At 33.3% G+C, this 17,999-nt stretch overlaps 1 protein-coding gene across 1 annotated transcript in view; it reads right to left on the minus strand.

The window, feature by feature from the left end:
* Positions 1 to 222: 222 nt before the first annotated feature.
* Prestin (solute carrier family 26 member prestin) overlaps positions 223 to 17,999 on the minus strand; it is a 49,468-nt gene continuing 31,691 nt past the window's right edge. Inside the window, exons 8-17 of the mRNA XM_088241955.1 lie at positions 17,888 to 17,992; positions 15,711 to 15,844; positions 14,964 to 15,126; positions 13,688 to 13,768; positions 12,912 to 13,075; positions 12,574 to 12,654; positions 11,269 to 11,392; positions 9,731 to 9,931; positions 8,906 to 9,035; positions 223 to 7,448 (exon numbers count right to left, since the gene is read on the minus strand). Coding sequence (XP_088098081.1) covers positions 7,285 to 7,448; positions 8,906 to 9,035; positions 9,731 to 9,931; positions 11,269 to 11,392; positions 12,574 to 12,654; positions 12,912 to 13,075; positions 13,688 to 13,768; positions 14,964 to 15,126; positions 15,711 to 15,844; positions 17,888 to 17,992 — 1,347 coding nt within the window. The 3' untranslated portion in view covers positions 223 to 7,284. The remainder of the gene's footprint in view (positions 7,449 to 8,905; positions 9,036 to 9,730; positions 9,932 to 11,268; positions 11,393 to 12,573; positions 12,655 to 12,911; positions 13,076 to 13,687; positions 13,769 to 14,963; positions 15,127 to 15,710; positions 15,845 to 17,887; positions 17,993 to 17,999) is intronic.

Here is a 17,999-nt window from a genome sequence, read left to right on the forward strand (position 1 = left end):
CACTGTCAATATGTCAATATCTTTGAACTTACTCAAAGCGACTCTCCAGGGTTCAAGTTGTAAATTGCCCGAACAGCCCTCTTCTGCAGTGCAAAAACAGAGTCAACATTTGCAGCATTTCCCCATGAAGTATAAAAGTGTGTATTCAAAAACTCACAATTATTTTTTTTTAAAATATAAGCTACTTAAGCTGTTGATTGGGAAAATAAAACCCAGAATATACGAATAATAATTTATTTATGGCATTGGAATAACTGCATAACATTTTTGTGACCGTTGCACGATTCCGTTTATAAAATGCAAAGTAAAATTACACAGTAGATTCATTTAAAATTAACTTACAAAATATAAATATTAAATATATCACTCCTCCTAAGTAACTGTTTCTATAATCACAGAAGAAATTATTAGTAGGTAATATAATCCACCAGACAACTGAGATGATAATGGACCAGTAGTGGAGACTTCTAGAGAAGTCCGTAGATCAGAAATATGAACAAGTGAGTGTAATTTTTTTTTTTACATACAGTACAACTTTCTATTATGAAAGCAATGTATATTAATTAAGCACATTTTGAATGAGAAAAGTATAAATTTTTTTCCTGACCTTTGCGCATGGGAGTGAATTGTGGAATTGGAAAAACAAGGATCAAAGTAGGCTGAATGCTTTGTCAAAGGACGATCTCTCGGGCGAATGTGCGGTAGGGTGCACAAATGTCAAAATCCGTACATTCTGTAAGGCTGGCCGTGTATTTTGTCAATAAAATAAACATTATTGACAAAATCCAGAAAGGAGTTCTGTATTTGTTTGGGCATGTAGAGCGAAGGGACAGCGAAAGAACGGCTAAAAAGGTTTACAATGTGAATATTGATGAATGCAGAAATTGAGGAAGACCGAGAAAGACACGGCATGGACCAAATTTGACAAATATTCAAAGATGAACATGTCAAAAGTCGGAATAATCAGCGCAAGTGCATGAGAAAATGTATGAATGCAGAGCAAGTGAGGTCTGTATTCTATAGTCTGCCTCTTACTCCTACAGAGAAACGGTGTGATGGTTTGTTTATGTATATTTAAGTTACAATTGGAATAGATTCATAATAAACCATCATCTTAAAAAGTGCCATGGTAGCCTTTTAAAATTTTTCACATAATTTACGCGCGTGCGGAGTTTGAATGAAATATTTAATTTCAGTTTTTTTTTTTTAATTTTAGCATTTTTTTACAAGATTTAAACTAATTTGTGCATTATTTGACACTATTAATTGCAATATTTCTCGTTCAGTTTTCTGATCTATAACAAATGTAAATACACATACATGTTAAAGATTAAAACATTCAAAGTAGTGAAATTTATTGGAAGTTTATTGTTTTTATTTATATAAACAAAAGTAATTATAACAAAACCCCTTACATAAAATTGATTAACTTATTTATTAAGTAGTTTAAGCGTACGACCGATCATCTTTCCTTTAAGCAACAAATTATTGATATTAGCTGCAATCGCTACTACTGCAGTTTCTCTATGCAACATTAGTTCAAAGGTAAGACGAATAAGAAAAATGACCTCGCCATTATTATCCACATGGTTTTAAATTTTACAAATGGCAACCTATTTCATAATTATAAGCGATAAAACTGGTTATTGGGTAATGAATAAAACTGACAAAATTTTGTATCAAATTGAATTAATATACGGAGCTAATGCTCCGAAATAAATTAAAAAGATTTATTCAAAATAAGATAGCACCTTGAAATGGTATTTTTCAATTTGAATAATGTATATTTGAGGCGTGTAAAAAACAAAGATGGCAATCTACACCATTGGTCTGAAATGAGCAAGGTGTGGTGATGGATAGAGAAATAAAGATACTATCGACAACTGCAAAGGTTTTCCAACATAAATGGCAGTTTCTCGTACATTTTCAACTCGATGTATTTCGTTCCGCTACAACAGTGTTTTTTTAGTTTGCGGGTCCCGACCCCCACGGGGGTCGCAAAGCCAAGCTAGGGCTTAACGTCCTACACTACAGCAAAAATACAGCAATTGCAAAAAACACTGGAGAAGGCTATTGCCTGTTTATTTTTTGAATATTTTTTTAAACTGTGGTTCTATTTTTGAGACACAAATAACCAATGTTGGTTCGCATAAGTAGAATGTGGAAAATGACGCTAATAATTTCAAAGTTTTCCATGCCAGCTATGCATTTTCTTTTATATTTTATTGACGTAAGATTGCTTATCTGAATTAGATTCCATTTTAAGCATGCCATCTGTTGCACCCGCTCCTACCTTGAACTTGATTTCTCGATTGTTAATAATATGAAAATTAAATACGTTTTCTTTTAAATCGCGGACACAAGAGTAGTTCAGTAAGATTAAGGTCCTGGGGGGGTCGCCGGATTTTTTGAAAAACACTGCGCTACATCGGCAGTCTCCTTTACATTGCAGAACAAAACTAAAAAGCGATCCAATGATTTACCGATTAATCGAGATAAAATATACACAGAGAGTAACTTCTGGCAACAATATTACTAACAAAAATAATACATTATCCACGCAGTCTGGGAAAATTACTAAAAAAACATTTATTGCATATTACTCAAAATGAAAAAAAGTGGACAATGTCATCACTGTTTTAACACACCTCATTTGTAAGTAAAATTATTATTAGATATTCTGTCATTAAATAATGACATGGTAAAAAGAGGCAAGATAAGAATATCACATTGATAGATAAAATCTTTAAAAAATTCATAGCAAAGGCAACAAGTAAATAGTAAATAGAGATTCAAAGAAAATGTATCTGTCGATCTTGTGTACTATTTTTGTAATTACCTAACAAATACATTATTCTTTGATGAATCATTTATCAATAAGTTATTTTCTTTTAAAAAACAGAAAAGCTGCTAATTACATTATTACAATGCACAATATTAGTTACATATTTGTTTCTATAAAAATAAATATTTACATAATATTCATTTATAAATGTATAAGCAGTGTAGTAAAAATATAGTAGGTAACACATTATAATACAAAAATACATATTTATAAAATATTATAAATGTATACTTATCATAAATCCCATTTTAGGAGATAGTACAGTAAAACTCCAACTATCCAAATTTCAGTACTTTTGAAAATAATACAGAGTATTAGAATCACCTCAAAAACTTACTTAAACATGTCCAGCAAAGTTGATTGCGCAATTAAATTAAAATTAATTGTTTATTTTTTATTTTGTGATGACGATCTGGATATTTGGCAACCCGGGTGACTGGAGTTCGGATAAACGGAGTTTTACTGTATTAACATAAAATTGTGACAGATCAAACCTAACTCAAGCCAGTTACACTTTATTTAGGAACTTAAAACAGGGATTTGCATAAAAGTTTTGAATGTATATTTTCTAAATAAATAAAAATAAAATATTCAAAGAAGCATCTGTCATAATAATCTATCAGCAAATAATCACACAAAAAATATCACTCATTTTCAACCATCAATTTGATTAATGTGAAAATTTCTGAAAGGGAAGAAAAATGGCTGCCCAAAACGCTACTCTAAAGATATATTTTTATTAAAGATTAAAAAAATATATAATATATGTCAATATTAAATATTTTTATATGGAATTGTGAAGCGACTAGATTGTAAACATTGTAAAACAATTTTTTTATTTTATGAGTGTTTAATCAATTGGATATTATAGTGTTAGAGTTTTTTGCAAAATAGAATTTAAGCTTTTATGCTATCTCATATTGTAAAATTATTTTTATTGCACCCATGTCACCTAGAATTGCAATTTGTCATTAAAACTCACTTAGGTACCTATAATTAAATAGAATACTTCATGAAACGCAAATTTGAAATCGTGTTCTAAACATTATAGAACAACATTGCTGAGAAAAATGCGTAGTAGAGTAAAAAGGACTTATTGTTTATGCCGCTTACTCTGAATTCAAAGCTGTACATCGCGCCCTTTTGCACTGCTTCACATTTGCTTAGCGTATGCAAGAAAAAACACAATTTCCCCCCAAATGCAAGATAAACTCCGGAACCTATGTTGAATGGAACACAAGTCGAGTGTTTAGTGTATATATCTGTACCTTGGATCTATAAAGGCCAATGTCCGAAATCGCAATAACACAGGAGAGTAGCTTTTCAGCCTTTTTGTGGCGTTATAATGAATTGTTTGACGTGTTTGATAACAAATATTAATAAAAAACATTACCATATATGTATGTGTATATGAAATGATTTTATTCTATATGTTTTTTAATTGACATTAACCCTCTATAAAATGTCTGTAAGAAAAATGTGAAATCTGATATTGGCCCTTGTAGATCCGAACCGCAAATATATCAATGTTAAAACTGGACAGTTAATAATTGTGAGTAGCATTTTATATCATTATCAAACTTCTTAAATTCAAATTAATTTAGAACCATTTTCAAATATCTTTATTCATATATTGAGTTTTTCTACTGACATTTCTTGGTGGAACTGCATTTTAATTATAATAATAAAAATACTTAATAGTTTTATTCCACTTTTATTTATAATTTTTTACCAGTGACCGGGTTTCGTTGTGACCAACATCGCCACACCAGTCTGACGATGTCGGTCACGATGAAACCCGGTCACTGGTAAAAAAATTATAAATAAAAGTGGAATAAAACTATAAAGTATTTTTATTATAATAATTATCTTTATTCAAATTTATAATTCAAATTACCGATAGCAAAATTGCAAAACTTTATCGCAACTAACAACACAAGTACATATGCATGGACAATAATAATAAAATGTATATTTATGTTTTAGGGTGCACACCTCAGAGTAATAATTCTCTAGAGAAGCCCTTAAGCTCTATTGCATAGAACAAAAGTTTTCCAAATTTTCAGTTTGGTGTTTAGTGGACAATGGACGGTTTCGGTCAGCGCTCGCAATTTTCAAAGCAAGTACCTACAGCTTAATCTGCAGCTAACTTCGTAGTTCATATCATAGAATGGTTTATCTCCGTATGGGTGACTCTATTAGGTTATTACTCTAAGGTGCACATTCATCATTATGTAATTCTATGGCTATATAATATATTATTTAAGTTTTATTGTCGATAATTTGAGTCCATACGGAATAAAATTTAAAAAATAAAACGTTAATATATGTATTAAATTTATATAAAAGTTGTATTTAGTAGTAATATTGTATACCTATATTTTTATCTGAATAAACTAAAAATCGTTTTGTGACAATTCTCACTTGGAGTTAGACCGTACCTCGATTTTAATTTCAGCATTTTCAAAGAATAAACATGAATTTATTTTGATTGATTGACTGTTTCGCGCCTTGAGGGGAAAATCCTTGTTCTAATGCTTTACACCCATTTTATTTAGTTGTAGCACGTCGGAAATCTGTGATTATTCTCGAGTAATTAATACATCAGTATAATATTTACATCTTGGTATTCATGTCTGGATTTTTGTCAGGAAGATACTAAGGTGGTACTATGTAACCCTTTATTAAAAACTTAACTCTAATATTTAAATATTGCACTAATTTCTAGTTATAATATAGGCACACTTTTGAATTGCGTGAATAACAATGTACACGGCAGATACTTTTAAATATTATTTTATAAGTAATTAATTTTTTTAATATTTTACTATTTTTAACAGTAAATAACGACAGTAACATATGAGAGGTGAATCAAAGAAAGACACATTTCTTTATATTCTAGAATGCGAAAAAGATGGTTAATAATTTCTCTAGACTCAAATATAATACATAACCATTCTTTTTGAAAGTTTAATACACAGTCATTATTTAAGAAAATGATATTTATAATGCAATTGATGTAACTTGATTTCTATAAAAATATATTGAGAGGCATAATAAGTGAACAAGATTTTCAGAACAGGTAGGTACATAATAAAGTACATGGTGCGTTTTACGTTCCAGGCGGACGTTTTACTTTGGTTGTCATTTTTTGTACGCTCATATTTGACAGTTGTTGAAACTGGTCAATAAAAATTTATTATGGATTGTTAAGCGATTTTTATAAAAATAAAAAAAATGATCGCTCAATTGTAAACTCTTGAAGAAATATACATGCATTTTTCAGTTAATTGTATGCCAAGAAAGTCAACTATTCGGCGTGCAATCAATGATTTTTTACACTGGAAGACAAAACAAAGTCTAGGCGACAACGTAGCCAACATACACCAGAAAAAAACTGATGTGGCGAGGCAGTGTTTTTAACATCCTGGCTACTCTCGTCGACGCAAACTATCATGACATGTTGGAAATCTTCCTCGTGCCCGAATTGGATCAATTGGGCCTGAAGTATTTGCAGTTCTAACAGAATTCTAAAAAGGTGGTGATAACGACTGCCCCCCACGATCCCCTGATTTGACCACCCCCGATTTTTTCTTACGAGGGTACTTGGTAGGAGAGATGTACACCAGTAAACCAACGACAATCCTGAAGTTTAAGGACAACCGAAAAGAAATTGCCGAAATAACACCACAAGCCTGCAAAACTGTCATGAAAAATATGCTTCAAAAAGATATCATTTGCGCCATGAAAAGAGGCGGCCACTTGATCGACATCATGTTTCAAACATACTATTGAAAACCATGTAATTAATCTTTAAAACACAAATATGAGATTGTCTTTCAATTAAAAGACATAAAAAAAAAACATAAAACGCACCCATAAGACTTATACTTTTATGAACTTTTAAAAATAACAACTGTCTGATAAAAGTACCTAAACTAAATGAATAATAAAGTTCTACCGTGTACCAACATTTATTACCACCAAATAATTTAATAATCTCAACTGTAAAATTAAGTATCGTAATAATTATGATTGTTCTCATTAGATATATTTATAAATATGTAATAACTACCATTTAATTATCAATCTCTACTTTTGTCTATAGGAACTGACCGAGAAGGGATTTATTATAGTTAATAACAGCAGAGTTCACTAAAAGTAGGTTTGTGTTATAAAATATACTGTCTTCATTTGCGCAAATCAGATAAACACAACAGCGTAATATGAGCAATTTTCAAGAAAATTCAAATTAACGTTGAAAAATAATTTATCAACAAATAACATACGGCTAATGAATAATATAACTCAGTATAAATCCTTACTTGGTAATTCAAATTGAAGTTACATATACCCGCCCTTTTAAAGGGTTTTCTATCACTTTTCTAGTGTCGGTGTAATAATTAATAATACTATTCTCTTAATCGCGAGGGAGCCGGTCACTTGGTGGAGGTAATGGAGGGCGTGCTGGTAATGGAGACTTCTGTGGACTGCATCTGGCCGAGGGCGAACAGAACGGCGTCGTGTACGGTGGGGAATGTGGAGAAGTGAATCTTGTCCGTTTCTAATCTGTCAAATCTGTCCATCATCTCCAACACTGGGCCTGGAAATTGATGTAATGAAATTAGAATCATTCAACAGGAGAAAACAGTAAAAATCGAAACGACAACTGATTTTTATGATGGTAACAACGAATCACAAGTTGCTTGTTTTGTGATTTGTTACGACAATGACAAATATCGCTAAGTGTAAGTTATTACTGGAGCAAAAAAATATTCTCAGATCTAGCAATATCTTTGAGATTCGCACTGGTTGTAAAGCCCGGAGAGAATGAAATATAACTGTGCTTGGGCCTCTCATGCTGGAAAGATGCGACTTTTTGTCACCCACTCGACAATATTCATCGCGAACGTTATTTCTGTACAGCATGCATGGTGTGTCTGGAAAGTAATGTCAGTGAGTCAATTACAAAGATTTATTGAACTTTTTGTTACAACATATCAGAATTCTTTAAAATAGGCTCCTCCTGCTTTGATGCATCGGCTTCAGGGATTTTTACAGGCATCGAATGCGCCACGGTAAGCCTTCAAGCTGTACAAGCTTCTCGGATCCCATTGATAGGCTCAAAATGCTTTCCTTGAATGGGTCCTTTCAGGCGTGGAAACAAAAAAAAAGTCGAGGAAAGCCAGGTCCGGACTGTAGAGATGCTGGGGAAACGTTGGATCTTCCGCTTTGGCCAGGTAGTCGGTGAAGAGGAAGGCGCCATCGCTTTGTCGTGATGCAATTTCCAGTAGTCTGCGATGTCGAATCCCGTGTTTCAGTCTTTTTAGCACTTCGATGTAAAATTTAGCATTCACAGTTGTACCAGGTGGTACAAACTCGTGATGGACCAGTCCTTTGATATCGAAAAACGCAATGAGCATTGTCTTGATTTTGGATCTGCTCATCCTGGCCTTCTCGTGGCGAGGGGACGCCCACCTTTTGCCGATCTGACAGAGCATCTTCTTTAAAGGCTGTCTTGATCATTTAAACAGTTTTCTCCGCAGTCTTGCCAAGTTTGATGCAAAGCTTGATCACCATCCTTTGCTCTACCGAGCACTACATTTTGACTTATGCAAGGTCACAAAATAACTTCCGTGGAAACGTCTGTCCTCACTCTCCGGATGGCCAGAGAAGGCTGAGTGACTTCCCCCACTACCGCTGGGCAGTATTCAAATCCCTTCATGAAAAGGCTCCAAGATATTTGTCAGACATCTGTATTAGGGAAAATACATGTCAAAGAAAATCTACTCTTAGGTCAGTATTGGATTCAGGCAGAGGAAAACTTCTCAGAGCTGCCCAAACGTAAAAAAGGTTTGGAGATCGTGATTTTGCCTTATCCCCTCTGCCTGGAACCAATATTGTCCACAAGGTCAAGACATTATTTTTACGACCAGTGGATTTTTTTTGCGTCATAATGACATTACCTCCACGAGCATTTTCTTTTTTAAAATGAGTTTATCTGGTGGTTTAGAAATTTCCTTTAATATTCATAGTTGCGGAGAAAGGTTATGGTTATACCGTTAGCTCTGGCAAGAAGCAGCTGTATGCCCATCCTTTCCAGGTCGTAGTAGATCATCCTCAGCATTGTGACTCCCCCCGCGTCCACGTAGCAGGTGGCCGTGAGGTCCAGAATCAGGTACCCGATTGGCTGAAACATTAGAGTACACATTATTCAAAGAGCCAATATAGTATTGAAAATTTAAACCATCTAAAATATTCTAAGATCTATTAAGATCGAATTTTTTTATGAAAAGATCCAATAATACCTCTTTACAAAGTGATTCTATAGATAAATAAATTAAATTGAAACTTGTAAATTTGTAATTAAAGTGAAACAATTTATTTTGTTATCACATGCTACAGATTTCTTCAAATGCTTAAGAGAACCAGTGGGTTTTAAGTTTTTACCAAAACATCACTTCACTCTCACAGCCTCGCACCTCTGCTGGGAGGGATACTGTGCTATGGCACGCGACCACAAATGCGCGTTTACCGAATTAGTGTACTGTTTGTGTAGAGATATAAAAACTTTTGCTCTCGTCATAGACGTAGGTTTTTTCATGTTTTTAACAATTATATTTATAATATTATCACTTTTGACTTCAACCAAAAATAATTTAAGCAATTCTTCTATTTTATCCCAATTTTAAATCTCTCATTTTTACACGTGTATTGACTACACAGCACCAGAATGCGAGAATGTTTTCGGCACAGAAAAAGAAGGGTTAATGTATCACTGTTATTCCCGGGGTGTGATATATTGAATGGCTGTCCCGAGTTTGATGCTGAAAGACTAAAACAAACTTCTAAATTATTATATACTTAATAATCTTTCTTCGTCACCTTGTACTCGGTCTGGGAGAACTCAAAGGCCGCCGGGTCCTTAGTAGTGGTCTGCAGGATGATGCTGTCCAGAAAGTTCTTCTTGGGAGCGTCAGGGTACACACCCACCTTGCGGTATAGCGTGGAGCGGAACACATTCTTACTGGCGAAATTCAGCCCTCCACAGTAGTGGAATATCTTGATACCGGGGATCTCCAGGGCCTGGCGATGCGACCAGAAAAGGAATGAGGTTCAACATTCAAAATTTGTTTTATTTTATTTAGATGCATATTTTATTTAAATCCAAAAATTATCCACGAAACAGTTTTTTTTAAATTGTACTTTTGAAATATTTTTATTTGAAAGTTTGTTTTTGAAGGTCTATTTTAAATTATATCTAATCATTGTATGTCATTCTTGTTAATTTTTGCTGTCTGTTGTTTGTGTATACATTGTAGTTTCTGTTTTTGTTGTTTTTTTTTTTTCATAGTCTTTTTTCAACAAAAGATACACAATATACATTATAAAGAAAACAAAGTATTGACATATATTTTGTCCCGGTAAACTATTTAATAATAGTTTGTCTTTGGGTGCTCGGACATTAGTTTTAATTAATAATCAAATAAAAAGAGTACAGGCATAATACTGTATACGTAAAAAATAATAAAAAATAATGAACAGATAAAAATAGTTTAAAGAAATAAAAAAAATATTAAAGTAAGAAAATAGAGTAAAATAATACAATTAAAATTAAAGAATAGCAATTTACTTGAATATATTTTGAGTATAAGAAAAAAATTAAACACATATAAATAATGTGTGCTCATGAGTGTAATCAAAACAAGATAAAAAATAAAACAAAGTAAATCGAAAATTTCAATTCATATCTACAGAAAAAATTAAAACAGTAAGAAAATTAAAAGTACCTATTTAAAATTAAGATTTAAAAAATGTAAATAAAATAAAGAAAGAAATAAAAGAAACAAAAATGTATTCAATGAGAAAAAAATGATTTACATAAATAATAAATCAATATAGGAACGTTCTGTCTACTAACCCTTTACGTAATAAAAACATAATTTTATTTATTAATATACTCATTATAATTTGTAAATTCATGTAACTTGTTTTCGGCCGATGTTATCATATTTTAGTAAAAGACCCTAATAAAGGGATATCTATGGAACATTTGAATTTAAAATTTTGTTTTTGAAGGTCTATTTTAAATTATATCTATGCAAAATTTTAATTTGAAATAGTATGGTACTTGTACTATATAATCTGTGAGTACGGTATAAAAGACTATAAGAATTTTATCAGTTTGCTTTATTTTAATAATTATGATATTTGAGAAGATATTCAAAATCCTACTTCATTAATTTTCGGCATGGGTGTACCATTTGCAACATTGTAAAACAACTATTCAAACTAATCAGTATGACAACTACTGATGGAAATTTAAATAAAATAGATTAACTCTCTTAATCTAATTTTCCAATTCCAGTTTTTTGGTATGCATACTTAAAAATGGCTGGCTCGGGAAACAAATGAATACTCACAGCTTTATATCGCTTGATGTCCAAGTACAGATCAGTTCCCGAGACTTTCCCCAGAAGACAGGTGTAAGGGCACTGCGCCCGGATGAAAAGAGTTCCCACACTGGCGATTATACCGACCAGAAGACTGCAAGTGACAGGCATTATGTGCGATGAGTATTTTCAATTAAAAAGGCAGATAGACAGAAGGGGTGTGCGGTGAGGTTTTCGATTATCAGGGAAGCAGTCAGCAGGTACTGCTAGGTGTATAGGTACCACGGTTCACGATTTAGTCTTTAAAGATAAACTAACAAGTGATTTTATGTCATAGTTTTAGCATAAAGAGTTATAATTCAAGCAAAGGAGGCGGTTGATTCCGGGGTCCTGCCTATCGTAATTTACTATCACCGGGCGAGCTTCACGAAGGAGAAGCAACTTCGCATGTGGCAAGAATATTGGGTAGCCCCCTCTCAAGCCAAGGGAAGATATCTTTTCCAACTTGTGAAATGCCAAATGTAGCAGGAAAACCTCAGTTTTCCAAAGTGATTCTGAACGAGGGTTGTCAGGTTGTCGGAAATGTTTCCGATCTAACAATGAAACAAGTTATATTCAAATTTATTTCAGCAGAGAAAGCATTTTTGAGAAGGGAATATGGAAGTATAGGCATTTATACAGGGCTTATGATCTGTCATTGGCTGGTTTAAGTGGCTTTACACACTGGGTAACATTCACCATTCTGCCCATGTTTGAACATCCACATTTCCTCAACTCTTCCATCTGTTGACTTTTGTAAAGTAAAAGAGCTGAAACCTTTATCACGTGGGTGAGATTCATCTGGCTGAACCAAATCATCTACTAGGCAACGCCTGAATGGGCAGAATGAGTCTTTGTCGTATTGTTAACTCAAAACAAGATCTGGACTTTTTTGTTTTATGTTTACAACGTTTCAAACAAGCATTAAATAAATAGTCCAGATCTTGTCTCGATGTCCCTTATGTTTGTCAATGCTTCTTTTGTTATTTTTTATGTTTTTAATATTATTCTATGATGAAATATACATACCCTATGAATTGTATAAATGGACAATGTCCGTAAATAAATAAATAAATATACAGTGTAATAAAAATATTAAATACTGACACAGAAACTTGTAAAACCAGCACATGCATAAATATTAAAACAAATAAAACTCGACACTGGCTAGAACATCCCAGTAGGGATGAGAAAAATCTACAAAATGAAACAGTAGATGAAGACGTTATGTTTCAAAGTTTAATTACCAAAATACCATTGTGTCGGTTTTAATTTGAGTGCAAAAATAATATTTACCCGATATCAATGTTAACGAAGATGGTGACTAAACAGGTACACAGCCATACCATGGCATCTATTCTGCTCAGCTTCCAAAATCTAAAAAAAAAAGCATTAAATGAGTCACCCATTTCCCGTGTCCATCTTGCTTTGTTTTGAGATATTCACAAAAAAATGTGTATGGGTCTTTAATACTATTTTCCTCTGTTTGTGTAATCAATCCTAGGCTTGTTATGGAGTAAAAAATAATATAATGGTCAATATACTATGGAGCATTAAGTGTGCTGATTGTGTAATATTGGACGTCATAAGGAAGAGCATAGTGATGCAGACTAGATGTTTAAATTGTTCTTTACCTGACAATATCCTTGGCCTGCATCAGCATGCCTTTGAGTGCGACTACGATGATAGCCGCTAGCACGGCGCGCGGGAGATCCCCGAAGAAGGGCCCGATCCACAGCAAAACGCACAACAGAAGAACGCATGACACTATGCTCGCTATCTGGGTCTTACCTCCCGCCTGAAATTTTGTATCTCATATTGAATTCACCATGACAGCGTAAGCCAGCGTTATTTTATCATGATAGTAAAAAATCTACTGACTACATGCCTCATGTAACAACAAAAAAACATAATATTGACTGTACGCTACATGTCATGACAACAAAAAAAACATTATTTTGACTGTGTGCCTCATGACACGACAGTAAAAAACATGATGTTCACTGAATGATAACAAAAAACATTATTTTGACTGTATGCCTCATGTCATGACAACAAAAAAAACATAATATTGACTGTATGCTTCATGTCCTGACAACATAAAACATTATTTTGACTGTATGCCTCATGACACGACAACAAAAAACATTAAGTTCACTATATGACAACAAAAAACATTCTTTTGACTGTGTGTCTCATGTCATGAGTCATGACATAAAAATATGAAACACCAGGAAACAGGTTTTAGGTTGAAATCGCACATTCCTACCATTTAAAATTTATATACCAACCTTTATTTATCATAACCCATATCTTATAATATTATACTCAAAATATTAGGTAAGTATTTTATTGATAGCAGACGGCAATGTATTATTAACGTGTTGTTAAAAAACAATTTGCCACTTACCTGGAATTGAATAAGAGTTCGGGAGAGACTGGCGCAGAACGGGACACAAGAGAAGAAAGATCCAATTAGGTTACCGACACCCTGGAAAACATCAAAGATTTTCAATTAATTACTGTAGTTCGCATACCATGTGAAATAAATAAATATGTGTTCAGGTATGTATCTTATTGACACTAGTGTTTTTCATTATTTGCATTGGTATTAATATTGATGCGCATGTAAAAACTCAATTTTGAATCCAAGGGTCTTTAGCTTTTTCACATATTTAACCGGGTTGAGTTCCGTGGCTACAGTTGCAGACTCACGGATCAGTGATTCGAGGTTGGAACACTATGAGACAATTTATGTAGCCAATTACGAGGAAGCCTCTGATTGGACTTTATGAAATTTATCTTACGATTTTCAGTGTTATGAAAAATTGTACATAAACAATATTTTCTTGCATGCGGTAAAAATAAGAGTATTTAAATGCAAGGGGAAGTTTCTCAAAAATGGTATTAACAAAAACAAACAACCGTATTTTGCGGACGATAAGACGCATCGGACCATAAGACGCACTTCAAAATTAATCTATCAATTTTTAGAAAAAAAATTATTTTAGACGATAAGACGCATCGGAGCAAAAGATGCACCCCAATTTTTGGTTGAATTTCCAGAGTAAAAAATTGCATCTTATGGTCCGAAAAATACAGTACTTTGAACTACATCGCAGGTTCTTATGAATCAACCGATCAATTACAGCTTTGTATGTGTTGTGATTTGTGATTTCTAGTTTCCGGGTAGGCATTTTTTTCGTGTAATGGGGTTCTACTTTTAAATGTCAGTACAACTCCCCGATGACAACTAGTGAGGTCACTGACGGAGTAATTTCAAAATTACAAAACTTAAAAAAATAATAACGATGAAATTACTACACAAAAAAAATTTTTTTTTGCTTACTTTGATAGTCTATTAACTAATAAAAAAAATAAAAAAACACACAACTTATTGTCTTTTGGCTTTCTAATAAAATAAATGAAAAATTGACTAAAAACTAAGTATTTTTATTTAAAGTGTATAGTGCTTAAGGAAACCTCCATGCATCTCTGTTGACGATCATATTACTACAGGTCTGTATCTCATATTTTAGAAATGAACTGTCAATGAGGACATCAGAACTTAATACCTTGTAAAGCAGGTAAGCGTGGTTAAGTCAGCAAAATGTCCTCGGCTTGATGGTGTTTGGAGGTTGCTACGTCAATTTAATAACCACGTTTGAATGTGTAATGTAATTTACCATAGCCAGAAGTTCCTGATTAGGTTCCACTTCGTACTTGGCCTTGGTGGCGAAGATCAGCGCCATGGACATGGTGATGGTGTAGGAGACCATGCAGATGGTGAAGCTGTCGATGGCCACGTCAGACAGAAGGTCCAAGTTGGGGATGGAAGGCATCGGAAGGCTACGGAATAGAATTACAGTCAAAAAGTTAGACATAGAGTAGAATGCAGACCCAGGCTTCACCAAGCTACCGGCCGGAATTGAATCTTTATACATGTTATGTGAATGTGACACATAATATTGCAAAAGATCGCATCATCTTTGGTGGACCTCTTAGACGAATGTGTAGGAAATCAATGTACGACAGGGTTATGAATGATAAAATCGGACAAGAGATTGCAAATCTGAGTGCCTGTTTGAAAATGTTTTCAGGCGTTGATTATTCGGTGAAATAAATCAGTCAGATAAATCTCACGCACGTCAATAAAGGTCTCGGCACTTCTTAGCTTCGCAAAAATCAACAGATGAGAGAATCGAAGAAATACGGATGTTCTTACAGGCAATGGAGAATGTAACACAGCATGTAAAGTAACCACTTAAATAAGCCAATGACAGGTCATGAGCCCTGTAAAAGCCTAGATTTCCATAATCCCTTCTCTAAAATGGCCTCCATCTCTGTTTTGATATTTTAATTCTAATAACTCCCCCAAGGGTAAACATTTGGACAGACTCTATTGAACTACAATTGTAAAATGGTTCTCTTACCCGGTAGGAATTTCTCCAACCAGCTTAACTCCATAGCGATGATGTAAGTCTCCGTACTTGTTTATAAGAGTTCCCGTTATCACGGCAATTAGCTCGATCGGTATGGGGATTTTACTTCTCTTGCTGACCCACGGCTGAAACATTTCAAAATAGTTAGTGAACTATTAAAGTGATTGAAACTATTGCTTATTTTCAAAAAGATTTTTAACTTTTTAAGATGACCACGATACTAAATAAATAATTGAAGGATATTGATAACAATTTGCATCCCCTCGTCAAGGGAGCCATAACTAAAAAAAATGGGTTAATAACATGACATTTAATAGAATTTTAAATGCAATACATTGTGCCAAACTGCAATAACTAAAAAGCTAATTATAACCGCATATGGAGTACGTAATGGCACCCTAACATGACTGGTTGGATTTTTATTAAGACTATTTAAGAACTGATTTACTATTCTATTAATTTTCTTGTATTGGTAACACCAAATACGCGCCTATGTTTAGAGTAATGGCGCTCCCACTTCTCTCGGCAAAATTTCTCAGTAGACTAAAATTCCTCGATTTTAATATTGGCTCCGGAGAAGTTAGCCGCCATTTTATTATATTTATACCACAGTAATTATTAAGTAATGAAGTAAAAGTTTCAAAGTTACAAGTCACACAATAAACTTCAAGATTTCCAATCGGAAAGACGGCATTTTTACTTATCTATAATCGTTTATAATCGTCAAGGCTGCCACAATATGAAACGTGGTAGTCATAACATTGTGTCAAAATTAATAATGAAAGATATTATTTAATAAATACTTGCTATTTTATATATTACAGTACAATTATATTGAGTACATTGAGTCTCTGATTTGACCAGTTTTGACTTAAGATTAAATTTGGCTATGTAGAAAAATACTCTTGTTGATAGAACAATATTTGGTAAAACCCATGTTTTACGATTTTAAGAGATTTGCGAAAAAAAGTCTTAAACTGAGGAAAGCGCGAAAGTGAGGAAATGAAAAACATCAGAAAAATTGTAAAAACAGTCTTAATTGGGGATTATTAATATTTACCTATGATTTCATTATTGTATTTTTTCAATCAGTACCACAAAGTATTTTTTTATTGAATTAAAAAAAAATATGTTGAAATAATTTTATGTAGGTACTTCTTAACCTTAAAAACACGAAAATAAAAATTTGAATTTGCATAAAATGATTTTTTCCCTAAATATTGGGACATTTTGTTTATATGGTCACACTTTTTTTAGTATGGCACCACAAAATTTCAACTGTCATTTACATTGCGGCAAAACTGTTTCACACTTTTATGATAACTGTTTTAACAATCTTCTTTCCAAATTATGTTTATAACTTCAAATAATATTTCTATTGCCAAATTTTTAAACTTTCTGCATCGTAATTTATTGATAATCTTCCTAAACATGCGTCAACCGCATGTCACAATTTAGTAAAATGTCAAAATTAGACACTTAAACAAAATGGTAAATTACACTGAACCTACATTGAATTTAGTTTGAGACAACAATTTACACATTTTTAAAATTTACTTTGATTTTATTCAACATTTTGGGCAAACGCGGCGGCGCGCCGCTCAGCGTTTTTTGACAGATCGAATGAGTTTCGAAAAAATTTCAACGTAAATCCGGGGTTATGAAAAACGTAAAAAACGTGAATTGGTGGAATATTTGAATGAAAATGTATGGAAAAAAATAGGACCTAGACATTTTGGCGTAAAAAGCGGGAAAACGTAAAATTGAGGAACGGAAAAATGAGGTTTTATTGTTCTTAAAACTAGATTTTGATAAAGAGCACATTCTATAGTGTATCAGTTCCTCAGAGTAATAATTTGCTACCCGCTTAAAGAGCTCCCCTTTTGCACTATTGCATAGAACAAAAGCGGTCTTGAAAATTATTTTTTTTTGGTTTAACGGCAAACGAGTAACGGATGGTTTCAGTTTGCGCTAGCAATTCTCTACTTGAGTATATTGCTGTAAACTGTAGCGAACTTTGTGATTGATAACCACATAATGGTTTTTGTCCGTACCGGCGGCTCTATAAGCGGGTGGTGTATTATTACTCTGAGACCAGCTCTGATGTTTCCCCCGACTAGCTAGGAGCTTTCAAGTAATGTACTAATTAAGTGCCAAGAGTAACTCACCTTGAGTAATTCATTATTTATAGACATGATGATTATTCCAACAAAGGATGTAACAAATGCGGCCCAGTTCAAGTTGGGTAGATTTCTGCACACTTCAATTACAGTCTGCAAT

Source organism: Micrasema longulum, unplaced genomic scaffold, assembly GCF_059751315.1.
Source record: "Micrasema longulum isolate JH-2025_06_02 unplaced genomic scaffold, ASM5975131v1 h1tg003196l, whole genome shotgun sequence".
Classification (NCBI taxonomy): domain Eukaryota; kingdom Metazoa; phylum Arthropoda; class Insecta; order Trichoptera; family Brachycentridae; genus Micrasema; species Micrasema longulum.